Here is a 27,191-nt window from a genome sequence, read left to right on the forward strand (position 1 = left end):
CATAGATGTCTCTAGAAAGGATCAGACATCATTCATTTCATTGTCAATGTCTGTGCCAAGTGAAACGAATGTTAGCTCCTTTTCCAGATGTGCTTCTTTCTTTCACCTCCTGTGAGAGGAGGTAGATTTACTGTAACAAGTATAAAAGTAAGACTTCTCAGTTTGACTCCAGATAGTTTCCCTATCAACGAGCTAGGAAATCAGGATCATTAATCAGGTAAGAATAGCTAGGACTATGAAGTAACCATCAAAAAAGGGTGATGATGTGTAAATGAGAATTTTAGGTGTGACTGGTATCTAACATACAGCCAGGACCACAGTCCTAGTACATTTACTATTTTATCAATGACTGGAATGAACAAGTTAAGAGGACTCACAACTTACAAATGACACCAATTACAATGACCTTGTTAACATCTGTAATAAAAATAACATCAAAGTGATTTTGACAAATACCAATAACCGATAAAAATGAGATAAAGACCTATATACAGAGTGAGATAATGTTAAATGACTAGAAATAACAAACATAGATGTTAAGTAGGAAACAAATGGGTAAATTTATGAAAAATAAGAAAATACCAGGAAAGGGTTGTCATTTCTGTGGGAGCTTGTGATGCGGAAAATCAAGATGCTTGTGAGTATAATGGATATGCTCATAATTCCACAGTCCCCAAGGGACCAAGATCTCCAGGGTGATAATCACTATTGTAAATGTGCCCTTAAATGAATCCACCGTGCTCCACTCCCCCTGGGCAATAGGGGATGCAAACTAAATCTACTAGTTGTTCATAAACATTAAACATCTCAACAATTTAATGATAGTTTAAAGGAAGTATAATGAATGGAATCAAAAGGACAATGCAATTAGAAGAAATGTCACCTACAAGATTCTCTACTTCATTTGCTATTTGTCAGACTTATTAAGAATGGGTTCCTATTTTGATCTTATGAGAGAAGTAGAGACGCTAGAAAGATCCTAAGGAGGAGCAAAAGGAAGGAGATAAGAGATGAAGAGAAATGCTCAGGTATGGCTGAGGAGGTACTGCTTTGTCTGGACAATTTGTTAGAAGAGCGGGAAGGCACCATGGGATGACAACTGTCTTTAAGTATGCCAGGCTATTAAGAGACTTACAAGAAAAAGACTGCTCGGACACAATCACCATTTGGGACAAGGAAAAAGGAGGAAGGGTTGTATATGTAGTTTAAAAAAAAAAGTATTAGGTTACCTGGGAGAAGAAATTCCAGGTAATAAGAGTGACTAATCCCAGGAACGTGTCGCAGTTGTTTTATAATGATTGTGTGTTAAATTTCTTGTCTATGTGACTTCTCAAATCCCTCTACCTCTACAATTACAATTAGGCCTATAACAATATTCACATACGGTCTCATAATTAAGCACTGTCGTATATACGAACACTTTCCTCTATTCCAGCAGGATACCTGGTTTGTTTTGGGGCAAAGAGGTGTTAGTACGGCATTGTTCTAAACAGTGGTCGAAAATGCAAGTGGTAAACATCTAAAAGTAGAACACTGCAAAATGCATGCATTGTGTGTACTAAAAGGTCAGTATGAAACATTATCTTTATGGCAAGCCTGTCCATCCACTCCCTCCTACGCATTGCATATTCATACAACTTCTCAGCTTATACAAACCCCTATTGTGATTTAAACTCATGAGAGAGTATGGCTTCTGCAAAGGGTGGCTGTTTTGTGACTTTTGACCAAAGGTTCTTTACCCAAGCTGTAGATCAGCTGGGGAACATTTCAAAATACTGTTGTGTCTATCCCATTTCTATACCCTAGAAATTCTAATTGAACTGATCTATGATGGGGCCCAGGCCTACATACCGTGTTTTGTTTTGTTTTGTTTTGTTTTGTTTTGTTTTGTTTTGTTTTTGAAAGCTCTCCAGGTGATGCTAATGTAAGAGCTGGAATTGAATCTGGTTTAGACTCTCAGTTAGAATTTCTTAATAATAAAAACATGTGCTATGATAAAACTTTCAGGACCATAAGGGCCACAGTGGGGAAATTATTACTTCTTTAGATCCTCATTTTGGGGAATCCCTAACATTTTTATTGAAATATGATATTGTCTCTCAAATTCCTATTACAAAAAATACTTTCTGGAACTCTATCTACTATAGCAACTGCGAAAGACTGACTTTGCATGTGGGATAAATCTCATGTCACTTATGTGATCCAGCCCTACTGTTTCCCCTTTCTTTTGCTTGTTCTTTCTATTCTCCCCAAGAGGAAGATCATCTGGTTAGGGTATCATGCCTATCTCCCCTTTTTCTACCTGGGTTCATGGCTCAGGCATACTAAGAATGGAGCTAACGACATGCACTGGTTTTTCTCCTAATGGTGCAGAAGCCACAGGAAGCTTCAGTGGACCTAGGGACAGGCAGGTCTTCTTCATTTCTCCAGTGCCTGGCACAGAGAACAGACCTCAAGTCCCTAAGAAGTACTTTACTGATGCCAGTCACTCTTCAGAGCAGATGGGGAAACTGAGCCTCAGAAGAAATCTGAATTCTAGCCCCTCTCTTGGACACTGACCTCGAGTGTTACCTCGGCCTTGGAAAAGTGACTCGGACCCTATGGACAGCAGTTTCTTCACCTATAGCAATCAAGAAGAGACTAGATGGTCCCTAAGTTGCGTTCATTTCTAAAAAGCCGTGATCCAGTTGACCAGTATTCACTAAAGATTGGAAGCCTGTAAAGGTGCATGAAGTCCATTCAGAGAGAATGGTGGAAAACCCCTCATCTATGCTACGTTTATTACCTTCTTCCTAGATTTTACCAATGGTCATTCTCATTCTTAATACTCAGGCTGTGGGATTTAGCTAAGTCATCTTTGAAATACTGAGCTATCAACAGATAGCATGCTGAATGCAAATATACCACAAATAAATATTTGGGACTAAAGAGATCAAGAGCTGGACTTCATTTTCCCTTCTCATCTGTGCTCAGCACTGTGTAATCCCTTTCATTGTCCTTGCCTCAAAATTGGGATGTTTGTGTTCCAAGATAGATGAGAAAATCAGTTCCAAAGTAGGTTACAAACTTTCAGGAATCTTTTTTGTAACCAGTTGATTCCTCTTAGTTCACATAACAGAGTGCATCATTACTTGCAACTTTAGTTAGAGCAATGGTCTTAAAAAGGTCTAGCTAAATAAAAAATGCTCAACTTTCCGAGTGCTGACAGTTGTCAAATTCACCAAGTTCATGTGGCCACATTTCTGAAGTTCTTTAAACAGCCCATCTGTGAGCAATTGAATCAGATGACTAAGAACTACAGAGCAGAAGCGCTATTACTTTGAGTCAGATTTTCCCATTAGCCAGCTATAGCTTATTTCTCTCTGATCCATAAAAAGTTTCAAATTTAGGGCCTGTATGATTTTAATCCCATCACTTAGCACCCAAGCTGTATGATTCTGAAGGTAAAAATGAAGTTGTTTGAATTTCAGACCACCTGAACATTCTTCAGGAACTCATCAGCTCCCTAAAGCAAAGCTATGCCTACATCTGTAGGTTTGAACCCAAATTTCATGAGAAGCAAAAACTGAATTGATCTGTCTTCACTGTCATTAGTCACCTTTGATCACTTTTTTACCAAAATTACTGTGACTGGGTTAGAGTAAATTAATGCAATCAATAAATGCAATTACTAACCCTTGGACAGCATAATAAGACATTCAGAACTTCTTTCCTAAAGGAGATTTTATCAGGTTATCGCTCTTGTAAATAGAAGAAAGAGAGAAATATAATGTAGCAAATGGCAGCATTCACTAATTCATTCATTAATTCAGCAAATATTAACTTAGTACTTATTATATTCCAGGGAGCTTACAGGCTAGCAGCAGAAATAATCTCTCTCTCTCTTTCTCTCTTTCTCTCTCTCTCTCTCTCTCTCTGACACACACACACACACACACACACACACACACACACACACACGTACTCACTCACTCAAACCATTAAATAAATGTCAGATATGCTGGATGATAAAAACACCCAGGTGAGAAAAGGGGTGGAGACCAGAAAGAAGTCTTTGAAGAAAGAACATCTAAGTTAACATATGACCAATAACGCAGAGTTAGCCAGGTGAAGAGTGATGGAAGGAGCGTTCTAAGCAAAACCAACAGCGGGTGGGAAGGCCCTAAAGCAGGGTACGGTTTGGACCATTGTCCTGAAAGAAATTATTCAAAATTCCAGTGTACACTCACATGATTACTGATTTGGGGAAGAGCAAGAAAATGAATTCCTCTTCCTTAACAGTTACGGTAGTGCACCACAGAAGGACATCACCTCTCCTTGGTAAAGATTCCTGAGTGAGCTTGAGCAGCCAGAGGCCATCTCTATTTCATTTGCACTACTCCCTTTTCAATGACCCATAACCAGCTCACAACCCTATTCTGGCTCTGTTTCCTTGTTTGACTTATTCCAACCTCAAAAAGTAGGTGCTTCATAAATATTGAATGAATAAATGAATGAATGAACTCACAAGGCCACAGTATTATAAACCAAAAGTTCCTGCAATAAATATACAAGCATTCTAGGCTATAAATATTTCTAAAGTTCAAGTCCTATCTCATCACATCAAATTCTGATTTCCTAGAGCAGTGGTTTTCAACCAGGGATAATTCTGCACCCCCTCCTAGGGGATATTTGGCAATGTCTGCAGTTATTTTCCATTGTCACAGTTTAAGGGTTACTACTGGCATCTAACGGGTAGAGGACAGGGATACTGATAACCACTCTACAGTGCACAGGATAGCACCTCTACCTTCACCCCAACAACAAGGATTATCCAGCCCAAAATGCTAACAGGGCTCAGAGAAACCCCAGGGTAGAGGTTGGGGGCTGTGTCTTGGGAGCTATGTAATAGGCTATGATTATCCTTGCTTAGACCTGACTAGAACTCTAGTTTAGATCCTTTTCCTCACTTGCCTAGCAATGTTCAAACCTGCAGAGATTTATTTCATCCATTTTCTGTTTGTTTAATAAACAGACTCCAAGCACTGGAGGGAAAAATGTTCCAGGAGTGAGGTAAAACGAAAGCTGTTAGTAACCCTAGTTTGACTTGACTGAATGGTAGGAAACAACCTCTGCCATCAGGAAGTAAATTGTAGAAACTGAAAAGAAGTTAAGACTATTTAAAAAGCTCTGGTTCAAACAAATGTCTATGCAAACCAACGGGTAGTTTGAAAACATTACCCATTGTAATGAAGACATTACCCGTTGTAGTGAAGACATTACTGTTTCTTGAGTCTTTGTTAGAATGGAAAGAGCTTTTATTTATTTTTTTAGTGTGGTAATCATTCATATTTGTCCCATGACACACCCAGAAGTTTAAAAGAATAACAAACTCCCAAGTGTAAACACAGAATTTAGTAAACAAGTGAGGCTTGCTCACTAATGTGAGTGAATCCTTATAATTACCTGTTTGGATAGAATAAGATTTTAATGCATTAACCAAAACAGGACTTTTCTATTAAGAAAGAGAACTTCCAACACTTCCAAGGGCTGAGTTATTTCTCCTCAAGGATGGCACACATAAGTCTCCCCAAGGTATCACTCCTTCCTGTTCAAGTTCAGTGCTTCAGTGTCAAGGCTCCTATCACTAACCCTTGCCATGGCCTATGTTTACACTGTTCACTGTTCCATGTCATTCATTTGGTGACACTCAACATCAACAAGTGCCACCAAATCAATACCAGAAGCCTGAAGATTTAAATAAGGAATCAAAAGAGCAGTGGTTTTCAACTAGGGATAATTTTGCACCCCCTCCTAGGCGACATTTGGCAATGTCTGCAGTTATTTTCCATTGTCACAGTTTAAGGAGTTCTGAGCCATCTGCCGCTAGGCACTTTTTGTGATCATAAAAATGTGAGGTCATGTAGACTGAAGAGATGGTTCCAAGTTCCTAAAGAAGGCTCAGAACCAGCTGGTTGCAGGTACACCAAATGTGATTTTAGGTTTCTACCTGGGATCCCAGAAAAAAAGGGTAGACAGCCTCCCCGAGGAAGTATGGTAATGCTCTGGAATCTGGAAATCATCTGATCATGGAGGATAGTTTTTAGCAATTTTTAAAAGGGATGTATAATCATTTCTTGGGGCTACCTTAAAAAGTATCACAAACTCTGTGGCTTAAAGTAGTAGAAGTTTATAGTCTCATGGTTCTGGAGGCTAGATGCCCAAAATCAAGATGTCACCAGGGCCATGCTCCCTCTGAAACATGTATGGAAATCCTTCTTTGTCTCTTAGTTCCTGGTGGTTTGCTGGCAATCTTTGGCATTCCTTGGCTTGCAGCTGCCTAACGCCAGTCAATTACACAACCTTCTCCCTGTGTGTCTTCTCATTACCGTCTTCTTATAAGGATGCCAGCCATATTGGATGAAGGGCCCACCCTACTCCAGTATGACCTATCCTAATTACATCTGCAAGACCCTATCTCCAAATATGGTCACATTCTGAATTACTGGGGGTTAGGATTTCAACGTATCTTTTTGAGGGAGACACAATTCAATGCATAACAGGATATAAACTAGGAATGTATATCTTTGTTATCAAAACAGGGAAATTTAACTTAAATTTTCAAAGTGTAATACAAACCGTAGGGTAATTCACACTTTCTCGTAAGAAGAGCAAAAGATGGAAAAACCTGTTGGTTACTTTCAAATGAATGAAAAAGAAAAAGAAGGCCAAAAGGAATTAATCTAAAGCAAAGAGAGTCCCATTACTTCATGTTGGTGCCACTTTCTGACAAATCCAGGAGCTCGGTCAGCTGGGGCATCTTCTTCCCCAGGGCATATTTGGTTGCCGTGTGCCTTACGTTTATAATAAACTCCAGAAGGTTGATGCACTTGATAGAAATGACCTAATCCTTCTTGTTTGCATAATGGCAGAATGCAAAATAAGCATTCACCTGCCTGAAATAATTCCAGGAATGCCAAGAGGTTCTCTTTTTCCAAAATATCTCCTCCATTCTTCCAACAGTTACTCAAATCCCTAACACTTCCCCTCTTCTCCTGGTGGGGGTGCCTGGGCCAGAAGCTCCTGATGTAGCATTGACCATTGCCCAGACACTATCCCAAACATTTCGCATAAGTTAAGTCATTTAGTACACAGAACAATCCTATGAAGTAAGTACTATTTTACCACCAATTTACAGGTGAGAAACTAAGACAGGCTTAGCTTATATGAGGTAACATGGCAGAGTTGAGATTCAAACCCAGCCCTGGTGCTATCAACCAGGGGACAATACTGCCTCTCAAAAGCAGGGAGCAACACAGTAACTAACCTACTATCATGCCCACACAGAAATGAGTGTCAGATTTTTCAGGGCCTTTCATCTAGCAGAAAATGAAGCCTAAGTCAGGCTTTGTTCCTCAAAGTGTTCTCCCCAGACTATTTGCATCAAAATGGGGGCGGGGAATATACCTGGACCCTACCTTTGAACCACTGATTCAGAATCCCAAGAATCTGCATTTTAACAAACATCCCCAGAAACTTCTTGAGTGTACTAATGCTGGATAACCACTGGCCCTACAGGAATGGAATAAGATATAACGTTATAGTAAATTTGGAACAACCAGGGAGAGATGACAAGGCAATGGGGACCTTGGCAACCAATGGTCAGTCAACGACCCAGGGATCCTGGCTATAGAGGAGTTTGGTTGCTGGGGAGTGAGGGTAATGCTGAGCATGGAGGCTTGACAGCAGGAGGACAGCCACATCCTCTGGCTTGGATCACTTGCTCTGTCCTGGTGAACATCATTATTTGCTGAGTCAGGGAGGCATTTTCTATCAGTTTGGATGGGAAGCATGGGTGCAGGCAAGGGAGAGCAACCAGAGCATGTGGATTCAGAAATTCCTATGTGACTCCATTTGAATGAGCAGGGTTGCATAAACAGAACAAGAATTTTGGTGTGGGGTTAAAGAAAATGGTATGATAGAGGAAGAATTGAATGAGGATCTGAGAGACAGAAGTCCTGTATTTGGCCCAGTCACTGATTACAACTTCCCTGAGGCTCAGTCTCCTAGTCTGTAAAATAGGGAAGATAACTCCTGCCTTGCAGCTCCTCACATACATACAGGATGTAATGTGAATCCAGCGAGGTACGTAGTGCTCCATAACGTAAATCACTGCACTCCAAGGCCTCTGTAAAAGTCCGCTGCCTCAGAATATACAGTTGACCCTTGAACTAATGGCACCAGCCCTCTGTGTAGTTAAAAATCCATGTACAACTTTTGACTCCCCCAAAACTTAACTACTAAGAGCCTACTGTTGACTGTATTTATCAAAAAAAAAATCTGTGTTTAACTGGACCCACACAGTTCAAACCCATGTTGCTCAAGGGTCAACTGTATCTACCACCCTAATGCTTTGCCTTTCTCTGTACCTCTTCTTTTTTTTTTTTTTAAAGATTTTATTTATTTATTTGACAGAGATAGAGACAGCCAGCGAGAGAGGGAACACAAGCAGGGGGAGTGGGAGAGGAAGAAGCAGGCTCATAGCAGAGGAGCCTGATGTGGGGCTCGATCCCACAACGCCAGGATCACGCCCTGAGCCGAAGGCAGACACCCAACCGCTGTGCCACCCAGGCGCCCCCCTCTGTACCTCTTCTTATACTCCCGCCAGGAAAGTAAACACAATCACCTATATTCATTCTAAGTACAAATTACTTGTAGGCCTCCTTTCCTGCGCTGGGAACACACACACACACACACACACACGCACACACACACACACGATAGGGAAGCATGGGGGAAAAAAAACCAAGTTCACTTCCTCACCCTATCCATTCCCTGCTTGGGTGTTCTGCTGATCCTCTGCTTCCTTTCCGAGACCCCACCTCACCATACTCCAGTGTATGCCCCCTGCTTTTAGGCCAGGTTTACACAATTGTAGTTATTCAGATCATTGGCGCAAAACCCAATCAAGCAAAAACATCCTTTAATCAATATTTTCTTTCTAAATATTTCTAAATAAATATTTTCTTAATATCTTTCCTTAAAGGTGAAGACTTCAGAGCTTGAATTGCCCCTTTCCGTGATGCCCAAGTCACCTAAATGATAACTAACCCTCCACTTCATGTTGATCAGAATGGTCATGGCATTATAGGGCTATGGTAAATAAGAACATCATTTTGAATAAAATGGGATACCAAAAAAATAGATAAATAAAAGTCCACTTGTGACAGCAGGCAACGAATTCATAGGAGATAATATGATGGTTAGTGAAAAGCGCTATATATATGCCTGTATCCTTCTGAGAGACATACATAGCTCCTTTAAAAGAGTATAGTTATTGAAGAAATATTTATTTGCTAATTAATGTGTGCATAGTACTACTAGGTATCATGGAAGATACCAAGATGTGTGCAACAGACCCAGACTTCCCTTAAGTCTTGGTTTGGTCCAGCCATTTCTTAGTAAAGTGACCTCTTCTTAGTGGGAAAATAAAAGACAATTTTCCATTCTTATTATGAAGATAACCTAGAACTTCACAAGTTTGTGAAGCAGGGCACTATAAATGTGAAGTATCATTATTCTGAGGCTTCTATAATGTCTGGAAAGCAACACGAGGAAGGGCAGTCCAAAGGAACAGACTCAAGGATCCCAGCTAGAGGCCCAAGTCAGGGATTGCAGATCTCCTCTGAATGCCTCCCCTTGCACCTCAACCCTCTCCTCTCACTCTGAGAGGTAGATAAATACCCCCATTTTAACCTCTTCCAGCTTGAAACCCTGATTAGTAATGCAGACATCTCCCTTCCTCCCCAGGAGGCAACCCTGTGTTCTTATGCAAGGTGTAGTTGCCTAGTACCTGCCACCCAAGGCAGCCCAAATCACGTCAGTGTTCCCACCCCAGGTTTACATTTTTCTTAGGGCTACATAGGGATGCTCTGGGAATCCAAGGAAGTACAGGCATTGACACAACCCAGACCTCCTGTTTTTAGTTGGTGCTGCAAGAACACTGCAGCCTTTTCCCTCAGTGGTGCCAGTCTGGCCCAGTAAACACATGGGTACTTGCCCTTGCCCCTGAGAAAACACATGGGCATTAGGGCAAAGTTCCTGTGTTCTGGTAACATTTAATTGTGCTAGTTCTCAAGCCTCTCTGCGCCCACACATTCATGCACATTTATTCTGTTGACTTCAAAGGCTGCTCAACATGTTGGAAATATGTGTGAGAACAGTGAAGGGAGCTTGCAATTAGTCTAAACCTTCTTTCTAGATGACTGGGTTTGGTACATACGTTAGGATTTTAGAAGTACATATTTGATATTTTTAAATATACTTTTGTTTATACTGGGTTTAGAATCATGAAAATAAATCAGGATTTCTATTGCCAGTTAGTGTGTTTTTCATAATAAATAAGTCATTCATCCTTGTCCAATAATACATATTTATAGGTTTAAATTAGGGAAAGCTTTTCAAAGGGAATTTCCATTCATTATCCACCAACTTCCAGATGCCATCCAGCATATGAGGAGCTTCCAAAGAGAAGCAGGAAGCCAACTAGGGCTTCAAGGCATGGAAGGAAAAGAGTAGCATGGACAAAAAGGAGCTGTTACTAGATCCAAAGGGGCAGGCATAACTCTGGTTTAGTCTTTTGCATGAGAAAAGAGAAATCTTGTTAAAAATACAGATTCCCCAGGTCCCGCCCCAGAGAATCTGACCTGAGAATGAAATGGGGCCTGAGTATTTGCATTTTTCTAAAAGATTTTATTTATTTATTTGACAGAGAGAGAGACAGCCAGTGAGAGAGGGAACATGAGCAGGGGAGTGGGAGAGGAAGAAGCAGGCTCCCAGCAGAGCAGGGAGCCTGATGCAGGGCTCCATCCCAGGACCCTGGGATCAGGCGGCCCTGAGCCGAAGGCAGATGCTTAAGGACTGAGCCACCCAGGTGCCCTTGAGTATTTGCATTTTTTAGAAGCACCCTCCCCCAGTTGATTCCTTTGCCATATGGTCCTGCTGAGAACCCCTAGGAATTGGGGATTCCTGTACTAGTTCACTCACAAGTATTAAGTGTAAGAGTCCAGATTTGGTGATGGGCCTTCTATATGGAGCTGACTCAGTCTTTTGTACATATCTGGTTATAAATCCAAGCCACTTTAGGTAAATGAATGATCACACCATAAATAGCCTAAAACTTTTCTAACATTCTGTATGATGTGAATTGAAGAAAGTTGAAAATGCTCTTTCCTTTTCATATATTTCAGTATTTTGCCCCAAGACTGAATTTCAGGATATTTATTTTGTTCTTGTTGTTATTATCTAAATTCAATTAATTAACATCTAATGTATTATTGGTTTCAGAGGTAGAGGTCAGTGATTCATCAGTCTTATATAATACCCAGTGCTCATTATATCACGTGCCTTCCTTAATGTCCATCCCCCAGTTACCCCATCTCCTCACTCTCCTACCTCCCAGCATCCCTGTTTGTTTCCTATGATTAAGAGTCTTTTATAGTTTGTCTCCCTCTCTGATTTCATCTTATTTTCTCTTTCCTTCCCTTCCTATATGATCCTCTGTTTTGTTTCTTAAATTCCACATATGAGTGAGATCATATGATAATTGTCTTTCTTTGATTGACTTATTTTACTTAGCATAATACCCTCAAGTTCCATCCAGGTCATTGGAAATGGCAAGATTTCACCAATAGTATAGGAGGGTTTCCCTTTCTCCACATCCTCACCAACATCTGTCATTTCCTGACTTGTTAATTTTAGCCATCTGACTGGTATGAGGTGGTATCTCATTGTGGTTTTGATTTGTATTTCCCTGATGCCAAGTGATGTTGAGCATTTTTTCATGTGTCTGTTGGCCATTTGTATGCCTTCTCTGGAGAAATGTCTGTTCATGTTTTCTACCCATTTCTTGACTAGATTATTTGTTCTTTGGGTGTTGAGTTTGATAAGTTCTTTATAGATCCTGGATACCAGCCCTTTATCTGATTAGACATTTGCAAATATCTTCTTTCATTCTCTTGGTTGTCTTTTGGTTTTGTCAATTGTTTCCTTTGCTGTACAAAAGCTTTTTATCTTGATGAAGTCCCAATAGTTCATTTTTGCCTTTGTTTCCCTTGCCTTTGGAGATGTGTCTAGCAAGAAGTTGTTGTGGCTGAGGTCACTGAGGTTGCTAACTGTGTTTTCTTCTAGGATTCTGATGAATTCCTGTCTCACATCTAGGTATTTCATCCATTTTGAGTCTATTTTTGTGTATGGTGTAAGGAAATGGTCCAGTTTCATTCTTCTGTATATGGCTGTCCAATTTTCCCAACACCATTTGTTAAAGAAACTGTCTTTTTTCCTTTGGATATTCTTTCCTGCTTTGTCGAAGATTTGTTGACCATAAAGTTGAGGGTCCATTTCTGGGTTCTCTATTCTGTTCCATTGATCTATGTGTCTGTTTTTGTGCCATACTGTCTTGATGATTACAGCTTTGTAATAGAGCTTGACCAGGATATTTATATATATTCGCTGCATATAATTTCCTATAAGCACAAGAATTGAATTATCTAATAGAAAGAGAAATGAAGCGGAAAATAAATTTAAAAAAAGAAAAGGAGAAATGATACTCAAAATAAAGGTGGTTTACTTTGGAATTGTTTTAATTATCCATGGTGGCATAACAAATTACCCCAAAATTCAGTGGCCTAAAACAACAAACATTTATTATCTTGCAGCGAGTCAGGAATCCAAGTGTGGCTTAGCTTAGTGGTTCTGGCTAAGGGCCTCTCAAGGCTGCAACCCAGGTATCAGGCCTGGAGTCACTTCAAGGCTCAACTGGGAAAGGACCTACTTCCAAGCTCGCTCACACAGTTGATAGCAGGATTCAGTTCCTCCCAGGCTGTTGGACTATGGGCCTCAGTTTCTCAATGATTGTTGGCCAGTGTCTTCCCTCAGTTCCTTACACACAGACCTCTCCATAGGGCAACTCATAGCATAGTGCTGGCTTCAACTGGGCAGGCAAGCAAGACAGTAAGAAAGGAAGCAAGAGAGATGCCACACTCTTTTGTAACCTAATCTTGGAAGGGACACCCCATCACTCTTGCTATGTTTTATTATTTAGAACCACATCTCTAACTCCAGCCCACACTCAAGGGGAGGGTATTACATGGGGCATGAATACCAGGAAGTAGGGGAGAAGGAATCATTGGGAGCCATCTTAGATGCTATTTATCACAAAATACATTAATTTGTCTCTTTCATAGTTAATTTATCATCCTATTTATGCTTTACTAAAACTAATTGTTAATGTGAAGCAAACATTTTCTGTTTAGGAGCATATTCGGATTACGAGCATATTCTGGAAATGGAGTCTAGTAGTGCTAAAAAGATATGCTGAGGTTAGAAATTGAACTCAGATCTCTAAATGTGGAGACATACAACTACTGTCAACCAACAGAGAAGACTGTTAGTTACTATATCACTTAGGAATGTTTTCTGCCATAGGTAACTGAAAATCTGAACAGTTGTGGCTTAAAAATAAGTGTATATATGTGTTACCTAAGAAGTCTAGAGATGGACAGCTACTGGCATTGTTTTCATAGGTTGACAATGGCAAAAGCAGCATCTTTTATACTCTTGGCCTTTAAAACATACATGGCACCTCATTGTCACAAGATGACTTCCCTACATCAAAACAACCCATCATATTCTCTTTTTTTTTAATTTTTTTAAAGGGTTTTATTTATTTATTTGACACAGAGATAGAGACAGCCAGCGAGAGAGGGAACACAAGCAGGGGGAGTGGGAGAGGAAGAAGCAGGCTCATAGCAGAGGAGCCCGATGTGGGGCTCGATCCCATAACGCCGGGATCACGCCCTGAGCCGAAGGCAGACGCTTAACCGCTGTGCCACCCAGGCGCCCCAACACATCATATTCTAAGCAGGATAAAAGGACAAAGGGCCATATCAGGCACCTCTGTCTCTTTTCATAAGGAAGATAAAGCTTTCCTGGAAATCCCACCCAGCAGGTTTCCACTTAGCCAGAACTGGGCCACATGGCTTCCTTAAACCAGTCTCTCACCAAGGAGACTAACACTACCTTGGCAAGTCTAAACCAACCTAACTTATCTGTGAGATCAAAGGATTATTGCTATTACCTGAATAATCAGGATTCTGTGGATGCTGGGCAGACAACACGTAAGTCTTCAGTAAACATCTTGTGCATTGTTAATTATGCGTTCTGTATATCCAATACATTCACAATTTCCACTAACAGTCTAAAAAGATATTATCACATAGAAACAGAATATTCAAGCTTCATTGCTTATGAGATCCTAAATGTAAAGTTTCCTTCTTGAAAATTCCTTACTCAGAAATAAAATGTCCAGATTTTCAGACAAAAAGTGACCCTGTATTTTATTAATCCTATGTACATATAAAAAATGTTTTAAATATGTCCATGACATACTTTTAATGAGATGAAACCTTCTTAAATTTATTACATTAATAAAGTATTATCAAAACACAAGACAGATTGCTTTTCTTGACATCTGCTGCTAGATTTTTGTTGACATATGTTTCCAAAATTATAGCATCATAAGTCAATGCTGCACAAAGGAATTTAATGTCATTTATAAAAATCTAGTAATATAAACTGTTGGTTCCTTATAAAGCATCTATTAAGACATAGAAATATCACTGAAACACATTTATGCCTTTGATCTTGAGGTCTGCATAATGATTCTTGACTGAAGGGCAAGTTGTTCCAGAGATTACAAAACAGAAAATCAGTTCTTGGAGGTGAAGGTCAACCTCATTTGAGGCATTTCATTTTAAGAAAAAACTGGCACCTGCATCTCTTGGTTTTGGTTTTTGTTTTAAAGCAAATCTCTAATTCCTTTCCTGCTCCAAATCTAAGTGAGCAGATAAAGTTCCAGTCTAGGTAAGACCTACCCTCATTAAGGAGTAAGAGGAATAGGTCCCTGAAGAAATGGGACTCCAGAGTGATAGTTTTAATGAAGATAAATCAGCCAATGATGGATGTGAACAATGAGCACATTAGGGATTGCCAGAGAGAAGCACCATCATTCATTCAACAATAGACCTATGGGACCTCTTGAGAGCAACGTGATGTTCAAGTTCCAACGCAAGCCTCTCTTTTGCACTGGCTACAGAATGTGGCAGCTAAACTGACAGGGGATGTGTAGCAGACAATAGCAGAAGAGCCCAGTAGAGTTCCTAAGCCTGAATTCCAATCCTGTGTCTGCCAGAGGTGGGAAGGTATCCTTGATCCAGTCATTTGACAGCTTTGGCCATCAATTTCTTAAATGAGACTCCATTTCTTTAAGGATTCCTTTAGCTTTAAACATCTATGAAAATGCTGAAGCAACTGTGCTTTGGGTGATAGGGAATTTTGAACTAACTATATGTAATGACTGATTATCTAGCAGAATTTTATTGGGTTCAGTGCATTATCAATACATATCAAAATGTGCAACAAAAATATTTTTCAGAATATTCCCTCCTGTTTTCTTCACCCTAGGTAGATGTACAGAAATGTTCATGTTCATGCTGTAAAAAGGACATTTCTTCTAACTTCACACAGAAATAGCTTTCAAGCCAAAGACTTAGAAGGTAATGAGAAACTTACAGGAGACCCGGAGATATGAATGGGATAGGTGGAGAAGGGATATGGTGAGAAAGATGTAAGTTCCTAGGGATATAGTGTTGAGCACAGGGCTAGACCTAGGCCTGGGAATCAGGAAGTTAGAGTTCTAATTTCAGCTTTTCCACTGATTCACTTGGGACCTTGAGAATGTCTGGCCCATTTTAATCCTTCTGTGCCTCAGTTTCCTTATCTGCCAATTAGAGTGAGAGTTCTTGGCTGGGTGCCCAGGATTGTGAGAACACACTGTGCAGGGCCAAGAAAATACAAGCAGTACCAAAAATGCAAAACATCCTAGTTACTAGATGTCCTAACTTAAAATGGAAACACTATCAAAAGTAATTCCTTTAATAATCAAAATGCAAATGTTTTAGGAAGCATATCTATGTGGGTCAAAATTAAGCAAGTAAGACTATTATAGGGGCTTGTAACCCCAGGTATACAAAAGCAAAAAGAGCTCACACTTGAAGCTGAACAAGTTTCAGCTTTGCCACTTAACATTTGTGTGACCCTGAGCGATTTTTTAACTTCCTACACTACCCTCATCTATTAAATGGAAATAATGGTACGCATCTCAGAGAATTGTGGTGAAGATCATTATAGTTGGAAATTAGTTCTTTTGAGCCACTGGTGGTTTGTGGTTGATAGTTTCTGCTATAATTGTCAATTAAAAAGCTAATCACCCACAGCAAGGAATTTTTTAATGCTACTATTTATCGAGCATTTACTATACTGTAATGCTGTATACCCATGTTAAGCAGTTTTCATAAATTATCTCATGTGCTCACAAAAACCTATTACTATTACTGTTGCGGAAATGGAAGTAGAAAGAAAGTAAGTTTTATTTCTGGTTCCAATGTGTTTCCTTAACCTGCCTTACTTTCTTTTTCTCAGCTACATCCAATTGGCTATACTTCAGGCATCTTCAGGCATCTTAAATTTTCAGGACTAAAACAGCAACTAACAAACTGAATATAATTATTAACATGTTATTTTTGTCATGTTGCTATCCACCCCTGGAGACCTGCCCTAAATTCACTTGAAGATAAATTATGCTCACTGGCAGTTAAGAATTTCCAATATGTTTGTCAAAAAATGCATTTATAGTTATGCTTAGAAAAATTAAGTTGTTATCAAGAAATCTTACCCACATTCATATGTTCAGAGATCTTCACTGAGGACCAACTGTATATATGATGTACATAACCTCATCGCAACATTGTCCTCAGAGACCATGTTTTGAGAATTATTACAGTTACCAGAAAAGTAAAATTCAGCAAACTCTTTTTTGTTAATGTGCCTTTTAACTCTGAAATATAGTAAAACTGCCTTGGAGAAAATTTGAAAAATATTTTTCTAAAGTGAGGTGGTATTGAAGAAAGAGGCAGTATCTTTCAGACCAGATTCAAAACTCAAATCCACCTCTTATCTATCTGGACAATTTATTAACATTTCTGAACCTTGCATTTTTCCTGTAAAGTGGGAATAATCTATTAAGACTTGATGTGAGTTGAATGAGAACAGTGTCTGATTATAATAGCGAGTCAACAAATGTTAGTAACTATCCCTTCCCTAGGAAAAGAATCTCGAGGCAGGCATGCTTCAAGTTCTGCTCTGTAAAGAGATAGGAATACCCCACTCCAGCAAAGTGCTCCCTGCCCTCCTTTGATAGAACACTTTCTTTACTTTTTAATAAAAGTGAGGTACCCTCTCCCATTATACACTCAAAATGTATGTTCCCATTTCAGGGCATTCATGGACCATGATTGCTCATCTTTTGACCCCATATTAAGAATGTCTGCTCTAGTGTATTATTTTTTACTTCACCAAATCTGTTTACAAAATAAGGTCTCTTTTTAAAAATAAAACTATTGGGTACCTTGCAATTGCATGAAGAAAAACTTCATAAATAAAAAGGCTTTTATTCTTAATAGCTTTGGGAAAATACAGTGTCAGAACAAAATCCCATAGTAGACAATTACGTAAAGTGCACAGAAATGTCATTAAAGGACTGATGTGAATTGCCACATATTTCATGCAACCTTTTGAAACACACAAGTAGATGTTTACCTCTGAGTCTAGATCTAAATAGGCAAAGAAGAAATTGGAATGACAATAAATCTGTTTAACTTCATTTACATAATTGTAGACATACCATTTTTACATATTACATTATTAAGGCACTGGACAATAGATAAGAAACAGAATGTTCTCGAAAATAAACTTTAACTATTGGTAAGCATCATGTACTTTTTCCAAAAGAAGTTTTATTGTGTTGAATCAAAGGTGGCATCTTGGCACTGAGAAGCTCCATGGAGTCACCCAAGTCCTCATTCCCTAATCCTGAGCTTGCCTGGATTCCTGATGATGATGGCAGTCATCAACTTGTTTGGATTTCAAACTACATTAGGTCCTCCATATAACTGCCTTTGCCAAGCAGTTGAGCTGGCTCTGTCCTACTGTTCTATTGGTAATTTTTTTAATCCTATGCTTCAGTTGAGTTTATATAAATCCTTCCAGAGAGATAAAAGCTCCTGGGAATTCATTGTTTAGGTAACTGTGGGAGAGAATGGTATTGGGAAAGGTGTCAAGTTTGCATTCTGGTCCCACCATTGCTGTTTGCTTCATGTTAGCAAGTCACCTTCACCTCTCTGAACTTCTGTATCTTCTTTTGTAAAGGGATAACAACCCACCTTCTCAGATTGGTTTGAAACCCCAGATCACATGGAGACAATGCAAGTAGAAGCACTTGGTTACCGTTAAGTGCTATGTACTGCAAACTCATTTGATTACTTCCTTGTGGCCACCAAAAGGGACTGCTACAGGATTCACTGGTGTGGGCCACGGATATTTGCATCTATCTTTATTCAAAACTTTACTCTGTTTGTTTAATTCAAAAGTGAAGCTTTCCCTTAACATGTATTTAACTGCCTTCCTTTCTGACTTTCTTCTTGCTGTTAATGTCACCTCGGCTTTCCTTAGCTGGCAAATCAGAATCTCAAAGCTCATCTTAAGCTTTTCTCTCTCCCTAACCTTGAAGTAACCAAATCCTGTGGGGTCTTCCTTTAACATCCCTGAAATTCATTCTTTTATTTTCTTTTTCCTGGCCACAATTCCAGTTTGGGCCCTACCATCTCAAACTTGGGATACAACAACAGTCTCTTTGCCTTGAGTCTCTTTTTTCCGGCTTTGTACACTATTGTCAAATTCATCTTGATAAATGACCACATTGATTGTGGCTGCATTCCCACACTCCAATATCTTCAATAGATCCTCCACTGTGTATAAAATAAAATTGAGACTGGCTTTTCAACCTGTCTTTCTAGCTGTGCCCACATGGGTCTATCTGCCTGTGACACTCCCTGTATCACTCTTCCTTGTTCCTGGGATCTTGCTCACACCATTTCCAAGGTCCCTTCTTCTTTCTTCTCCAAATCATTTTCCAAGCCCTGCCCAAGTCCCACCATCCTACGAAGACTTCTTGAGTCCTCACAGCTCACAGTGATCTAATTTGCTGAAAAAAAGTCTACCAATGGAGTGTTCAAAGAGTCAGCAATCAACTATGCACTAACTACCCCTCAACACTGTGTGTGTAGTTGTGTTGGAGTACAATTAGCTTAGGTCATGTCATTTACATTTTACTGAGCACCTTGTCTACTTGTCCATGTTGCCAAGTTTCACTTAAAGGCAGGAAGTTTAAAGAAACATCTAGAGAACATGTCAGCAATTCTCCTGGATTCCACGCCCAGAGATGCAGTAAGGTCCAGGTGGGGCCAAAATACCTGTTTCCAGCAAGTTCAGAGTGATGCTGATGCTGCTGGGTACCTTCAAACATCTCGCACAGAACCTGTACATAAAAGCTAATATGTATTTATGGATACTCAGCAGTGTTTTTCCTCTTTTCTTCTATTATAAGCTCACATTCTGTCACTTCTTCCTTTTAGATTGATTTTGAAGATGTGATTGCAGAGCCAGAAGGAACACACAGTTTCGACGGCATCTGGAAGGCCAGCTTCACCACCTTCACTGTGACAAAATACTGGTTTTACCGCTTGCTGTCTGCCCTCTTTGGCATCCCAATGGCGCTCATCTGGGGCATTTACTTTGCGATTCTTTCTTTCCTGCACATTTGGGCAGTTGTACCGTGCATTAAGAGTTTCCTGATTGAGATTCAGTGCATCAGCCGCGTCTATTCCATCTACGTCCACACCTTCTGTGACCCGTTCTTTGAGGCTGTTGGCAAAATATTCAGCAATATTCGCATCAACATGCAGAAAGAAATATAAATGACATTTTAAGGATAGAAGTATACCTGATTCTTTTTTTTTCCTTTTAATTTTCCTGGTGCCAATTTCAAGTTTCAAGTTGCTGGTACAGCAACAGTACATGAATGAATTTTCTTGGTTCAGAACAAAGAAATCACTCAGTTTTCATAACTATTATTTGTCTCTTCTGAGCTATTTTATCTATTTTTTTTTGGTGGTCTCAATTTTTTAAACTCATTTAAAAGTTTTTTCCTTACATTCTTATTTGCATGTGGACCATTGTTTTTATTGGCTGAGATATGGACCTATTGTTGAAAGGTAATTTGAGAGAAATATGAAGAACTGAGGAGGAAAAAAAAAGAACAAACAACCACAAGTGCCTATTCTAAAATGTTGATCTTTTTATGGTAAGGGAAGAAATCCTGGCTATGGCCATTAAGTGTACAGGTATGTGGGCAGGTTTTAAGCAGACTCGTCCCCCACCATCTGAAGCGTTAGTAGATTGTTGCCATTCACTTTAATGATCCAATTGGATCTAGTGATCTTTATCAAGTTAGAAAACATAATCTGCATTCACATGTTCCAACTAAGGCCTTACACTTCTTGAAATTTTAACCTGTGATTCTTTCTGTGCCTGAATATTTGTTATATAGATAATGAAACCTAAGTGCCTTCCTGTTCTTCACATTTTCCTTTTCAAATAGGGTCCAACTCATCAACTTTCATTAGGTCAGCAGCCTCCCTGAAGACCAAAATTAGAAAATCCATTCTCCACACTTACTTCTGACTCTCAGAAACAGAGTTGGATGAAGTTCATGTCTGCACTTGATCACGCAGCATCTTTATCCATATCGAGTATGGTCTACATCAACCCCATGAAACGAATTAAGGTGGACGAATGGGACTGAGCCCTCTGTGGGCTGGCAGGAGTGGAAGCCAACTTTCCCTGCCTCTCATCAGCTGAATGAGGTCAGCATGTCTATTCAGCTTCGTTTATTTTCAAGAATAATCACGCTTTCCTGACTCCAAACTAATCCATCACTGGGGTGCTTTAGTGGCTGAACATTGTGTTCCCTTTTCAGCTGATCAGTGGGCCTCCGGGGAAGGGCTCATAAAATGGAGGCCATTGTGTGAGACTGTCAGAGTTGTTGCAAATGTGACCCCCTTCAAAGTAAAGCACTTGTAACCGTCCGTTATGCTGTGACACAAAGCCCCTCCCCCTGCCAGGAGCTTTGGACCTAATCCAAGCATCACTTTGCTCAGAAAGAAGATGGGGGAGGAGGCAGTAATAAAAGATTGAGGTAATTTTGCTGGAATAAATTCAAATTCTTCTGAACTCAAACTGAGGAATTTCACCTGTAAACCTGAGTCATACAGAAAGCTGCCTGGTACATCTAAAAGCTTTTTATTCCTCCTGCTCATATTAAGAGTCTGACCTTGGGGACGTTATTTTTAACCTTCAGTTATATGCTTTTATTTTTTATTTTCATACACCTATTGGAACTCTGCTTGATTTTATTTTTCATCTCTTCTAGTTTTCCTGACACTTTAATTATCAACCTGTTACCTACTTTTAAGTTTTGCATTTAAAACAGACACTGGCATGGACATAGTTTTACTTTTAAACCGTGTACATAACTGAAAATGTAGTATATTGCATACTTTTTAAGTGTAAAGATATTTTTATCTTTATATGAGGAAAATCACTTGGGAAATTGCTTTGTGATTCAATCTATAAACTGTGTATCCCAAGACATGTCTGTTCTAGTCCCTCATGCAAATCAATTGCTGGTCCAAAAGATTGCTGAAATTTTATATGCTTACTGATATATTTTACACTTTTTTATCTTGCATGTCCTGTAAAGATTAAAGCCTGCACAATAAAAAATGTTTAACAGTTCAACAGTCAGCTTCATTATTTTTCCCCAAAACAGGTATGTATGTCAGTGTCTGTGTCCGTGTCTGTGTGTGGTGAGCATGTATACAGTGTGTGTACATATTTATAGTATGTTTATGGGAGATAATGGTCTTTCACTTGTCAACTATTGCAAAGTGGGATTAGGTGGGATCTTTGTTCTAAGGCCATCACCATGCATGAGTTACCTCAGATAAAAGTTACAATTAATAAGAACAATTTATTTAGCAGTTTACCCAATGTTTCCTTTAAGTTTTTATTTAAATTACAGTTAATATACAGTGTAATATTAGTTCCAGGTGTGTCATACAGTGATTCAACACTTCCATACAACACCCGCTGCTCATCACAACAAGTGCCTCCTTAATCCCCATCACCTGTGTAACCCATCTCCCCAACCACCCTATGTGTCATCTAATTTGAGCCCCCAACAACTTCGTGTGATGGATATTAATATTCTCATTTGGTAAAGGACAGATCCAAGGGCTAATGCCTTGAAATTTGCCATGTCTTAACCGGGATTTTTTTTTAAGAGGCATATTTCAGTCACAATTTATTTTTGGCCTTCACTAAGTTTACATTCAGAGCTTCTGTATTAGGGTTCTCCAGAGAAGCAGAACCAATAAGTAATATATTGATTCTTCCTATATTGGTATATTAAAGAATGATATACAAAGCTATATACAGACATATACATATAGATAAAGAGATTTATTTTAAGAAATTGGATCACATGATTTATGGAGTCTAACAAGTCTCAAGATATGCAGGGTGAATTGACAAGCTGGAAACCCAAGAGAGTCAATGGTATAATTCCTGTTTGAAAACTGGCAAGCTCAAGACCCAGGAAAAACTGATGTTTTAGTTCAAGTCCAAAGGCAGTAAAGAAACTAATGTCTCAGTTTGTAGGCAGTCAAACAGGAGGAATTATCTCTTATGCAGAGAAGGATCAGACTTTTAGTTTATTCAGTCCCTTCAACTGATTGGATAAGGCCCACCTACATTGAAGAGTGCCGTCTACTTTACTTGGTCTACCAATTCAAGTGAGATGCATCAAAAAACACCCTCACAAAACCACCCATAATAATAATCTGGGCACCTTGTGGCCCAGTCAAATGGACACATTAAATTAACTATCAGCTTCCAAACAAAATTTTGCAAAGGGGATCCTCTTCTAATCTCTCTATCTGAAATTCCTTTCACAAAGTTTACAGAGTCCCTCTCTTAGTTGGGCTCTCAAGAAAGCTCTGAGGCTATGTATTTAGTAACCCAGTCTGGCATTTGTATTTGCCCAATAAATCCATTTCTAGCATACAAAGTAAAAACATGTCTTTAAGCATGGTAGCATGTGAAATCCTGGCCAAAGTTATGCACCCAATTCAAGCAAAATTCATGAAGTGACTTTAAAGAGGGATTATCTTTCTTTTAGTTTTATTATTTGAATTTCTAAAAGAATGCATATTAACAAAATCAAGACTCTACCTATATAGTTTGGTTCAGCCATACACATGGAACAGTTCCATTTCTGGACATACAAATAACTACATGGCTTCAGACAACTTTTATTCCATACTGGGAACAAGCATCTTCATACTTCACACTTTCAGTAAGTGTTAGTTAAATAATAACACACACTAACTTAATAGAGTAGAGCTCTGTCTGAATAATTGACTCATATCTTCTCTGATGTAGGCACTGATATGTAAATGTTCCAATTATAAATTAAAATCCATATTTATAAAACTGGGAGGAAAGGGGAGAGGTAGAGAAAGATAACTGTAACATAACACAAAGGGTAAAATCATAGAAGAAAACATCATGGCTGTGAATACATAAAAATGTTAAACTTCTATATATCAAGAACAGTAGAAACAAATCTGAAACAATGATCAAGAGTGCTAAAAGAAAGTATGTGTATCTATATATGTGCATATATATATATATATATATAGCAAAGCATAGTACACTGAAAATATAGAAAACTCTTATAAATCAAGAAAAAGATGAACACAGCAGTAGAAAAGTAGACAAAGATATGAAAAGATAATTCACAAAAAAGTACACTACAATCATATGAAAACATTATACTCATTAGTAATGATATAATAAAAATCAAAGCAATGAGATACTATTTTTGCCTGAGTTTGCAGTAATAAAAAAATAATGATAATATCCAAGCACATTCATCTGTGGCTTCGGCAAATGTAATTGATACAAACCTTCTGGAGGACAATTAAATGTATGGTATATGACTGATCCAACAATTTCACTTATTTAATAAAAATAACCGGGGGTGGGGGTGCCTGGGTGGCTCAGTTGGTTAAACATCTGCCTTTGGCTCCGGTCATGGTCCCAGGGTACTGAGATCAAGCCCTGCCCTGCTGCCCTGCTGTTCAGGGGTTTGTTCCTTGCCCAGCAGGGAGTCTGCTTCTCCCTCTCCCTCTGCTCCCTCCTCCCCTCCCCCCTTTAAAAAAAAAGTAACAGAGATATACCAAGGTTCATCACCATTATTTGGTGTTCATTATTTGATTGTCAATAGTAGAGAATAGAGGAAACAACATAAATATTCAGAAATAGGGAACTGGTTGAATAAATTATGGAATATACATTTAATAAGCTATTAGCTTTCAAATATTCGTATGTAATCAAATATTTAATGGCATGGAAATATGCTCATGATATAATGTTAATTTAAAAAGTAAAGTTTAAAATTATATGTTAGATACACTACTTTTTTCTCGCTTTAAAAAATGGAGAGGAGGATTCAAATAATTGCATTATTTCCGAGTTCTTTACAGGAATTATGTCATTTATACAAGATTTCAAAATGTATTGATGCCCTCATTTTGTAAAAGATTTCATTTTAGTGAATCACCAAGTCACATAACTAATAAGCATCTTGTTTAATCCAGGTGTGTCTGCCAACCAAAGCCCTGCTCCTTCCACTCCTCTATCTGCACTATATGGTTTCTGAGCCCTAACCCTTCCTCCTCTTCATGAAGTTTCCTGTTCTTACTGGCTTGCGGAATAATTTCATACACCCTTAAATACATAATAAGCAAGTAATATGAGCAGAGTCAGAATAAACTTTAGCAATAGTTAAGTAATAGTAGTTAAACCTTATAATAATCTCTGCATGTCAAACATTGCTCCATACACTTAAATATACTAGTTCACTTAATCCCTCCAACAACCTTATGTGGTATGTACTATCATTATTATCTCAATTTTACAGATTAGGACACTTAAGCACAGAGGAATTAAGTAACTTGCCCGAGGTAACAAACCAGTAAGTGACACAGAGTCTGGCTCCAGAGTCTGGAACCTGAACCGTGGCACCAAACCATAGAATTAATGATAATGCAAAAACCCACAAAAGCAAGTCGTGCCTCTACCAAGAATGAATAATGGTCAACAATATGAATGGCAATTAAAATGCAAACAAAAACATTTTACATCTAAAGTATAAAATTAAAATTACTCTCACAAATTTCCCGAAATCTTTGATTTCAAACTTAAATATAACTTTTTACAACATAAAAAATGTTGCAATAGTGTATATTTGAAGATATTATAGTTTAGTGACTTTCAAGACCACAAAATGACTAGTGACAAGTTAATGTACAGACTCCAGGACAGAGATTTCAACAATGGAAAGAAACAAATAAACTTTTTGAAATGAACCATAATATTTATATTTATTCAGAAAATTCAAAAACATATTAAAATCTAATTGAATATAGATAACTGATAGAACCATTTTACCATTAAGATTTAAAACACTTCTATCTTTTTGTCTCTAGGAATCCTTCCATTTACTTCACTTTCATATGCATCCTCAGATCTGCCAGTTGCTTGAGCAATAATGAATTTCTCTAGGTGTTACTCATCACCCAACTTACTAGAACTATCAATGCAAACTCTCTCCTCTTCCCACAATGAACAACAAATCTACTTACATTTGCTCCCATTTTCTTTTATTTTCCTTCTGCTGAAATGGAGAAATGACAAAAAGCCATTCCCTCCACATGTGTCCTGAATTTCGTTCCTTCTTATTTTCCCCAAGACCTTTGCTCCTTGATTATCAGCTCCATTCCTTAACCATCAATCTCTCCCTCTCTGCATTCTGAATTGTTTCTGTCAGCCTACAAATATGACCTATATCTTTCTCACGAAAACCAAACAAACAAAACTTCTCCCTTGAAATTAGATCCTCCTCCAATCATCAACAATTTCCTCTTTCTTTTACAGCCAAACTTATCAAAAGAGTATCTTTAGACATCAAACATTATCAAATTATCCTAACTATAACTGTATTTTTAAGCCAAGTAGGTTTTTAAAATAATTTGTTACTTCAGGTACCAGATGTAAGCATAGGCATAACCATAGGCCAATGTCATCACTGGTGTTGTGTGATTTTTTTATTTTATTTATTTTGTTATTTAGTCATAATTAATTAGCATCTGTGAATTCATCACCTAGTCAAAGGACAAGGATATGGGGTGCCTGGGTGGCTCAGTCAGTTAAGCATCTGCCTTCCACTAAAGTCATGATCTCAGGGTCCTGGGATCGAGTCCCAGGGTGGGCTGCCACTCAGCGGGGAGTCTGCTTCTTCCTCTGCGCCTCCCCCTGCTCCCCCTGTTCATGCTCTCTCTGCTCTCTTGATCTCTCTCTCTCTCTCTCAAAAAAATAAATAAATAAAATCTTTAAAAAAAAGAAAAAGGACAGTAAAAAAAACGGAAAAACCTCACAACCACACATTTGTTTATTCTCTTTCCCACTCACCTGTCCCTTCCCACCCATATGAAGTAATCATTCTAAATTTTGTATTTATCATTTTGTTGCCTTAAATAAAAAGTTTTATTTATAAACAATCTTCTAAGCAGAAAATTACTTAGTTTTAGCTATTTTAATGTTTTTTTTAAAGAGTATCATGTGGAATGGAATATTCTGACACTTGATTTTTTTCACTTAAATTTAAGAATATCCATATTATTGAATAGAATTCTAATTCATTCATTTTCACTGCTATATATTAGCTCAGTGTGTGAACATTTCACTATTTATCCAGTTGCTTCTTGATGGGCCCTTGGGATGCCAATGGTGCTGCTTATAAACATACTCATACATTTCTCTTGAGGGGGCTCATGGACATAAGTTCCAATCATTAAGACTGAATTTTTAAATCCTGACATATGACATATCACCAATATTTCTAGATAATGACAAATGGCGTTTTAATCATTATTATCAGAGAGCAATTCACACTCAAACCAGCATTTGGAACTGGCAACCTTCTTAAATTTTGCTAATTAAATGGGTATAAAATTGTACCTTATTTTAGTCTTGATTTATAACTCTCTGATTACCAATGAGGTTGAGCATCT

General features: G+C 38.5%; 2 protein-coding genes across 3 annotated transcripts in view; one reads left to right on the plus strand and one right to left on the minus strand.

Moving 5' to 3' along the window:
- The window catches only part of CAV1 (caveolin 1), a 34,960-nt gene extending 13,168 nt beyond the window's left edge, over positions 1-21,792 (plus strand). For both annotated transcript variants that reach the window (XM_026509839.4, XM_026509849.4), the window contains exon 3: positions 19,569-21,792. In XM_026509839.4, the coding sequence (XP_026365624.1) occupies positions 19,569-19,910 (342 nt within the window). In that variant the 3' untranslated portion in view covers positions 19,911-21,792. The remainder of the gene's footprint in view (positions 1-19,568) is intronic.
- TFEC (transcription factor EC) overlaps positions 1-27,191 on the minus strand; it is a 623,128-nt gene that overhangs the window by 499,804 nt on the left and 96,133 nt on the right. The window lies entirely within an intron of this gene.

The sequence above is a fragment of the Ursus arctos genome, unplaced genomic scaffold (genome assembly GCF_023065955.2).
Source record: "Ursus arctos isolate Adak ecotype North America unplaced genomic scaffold, UrsArc2.0 scaffold_3, whole genome shotgun sequence".
Classification (NCBI taxonomy): domain Eukaryota; kingdom Metazoa; phylum Chordata; class Mammalia; order Carnivora; family Ursidae; genus Ursus; species Ursus arctos.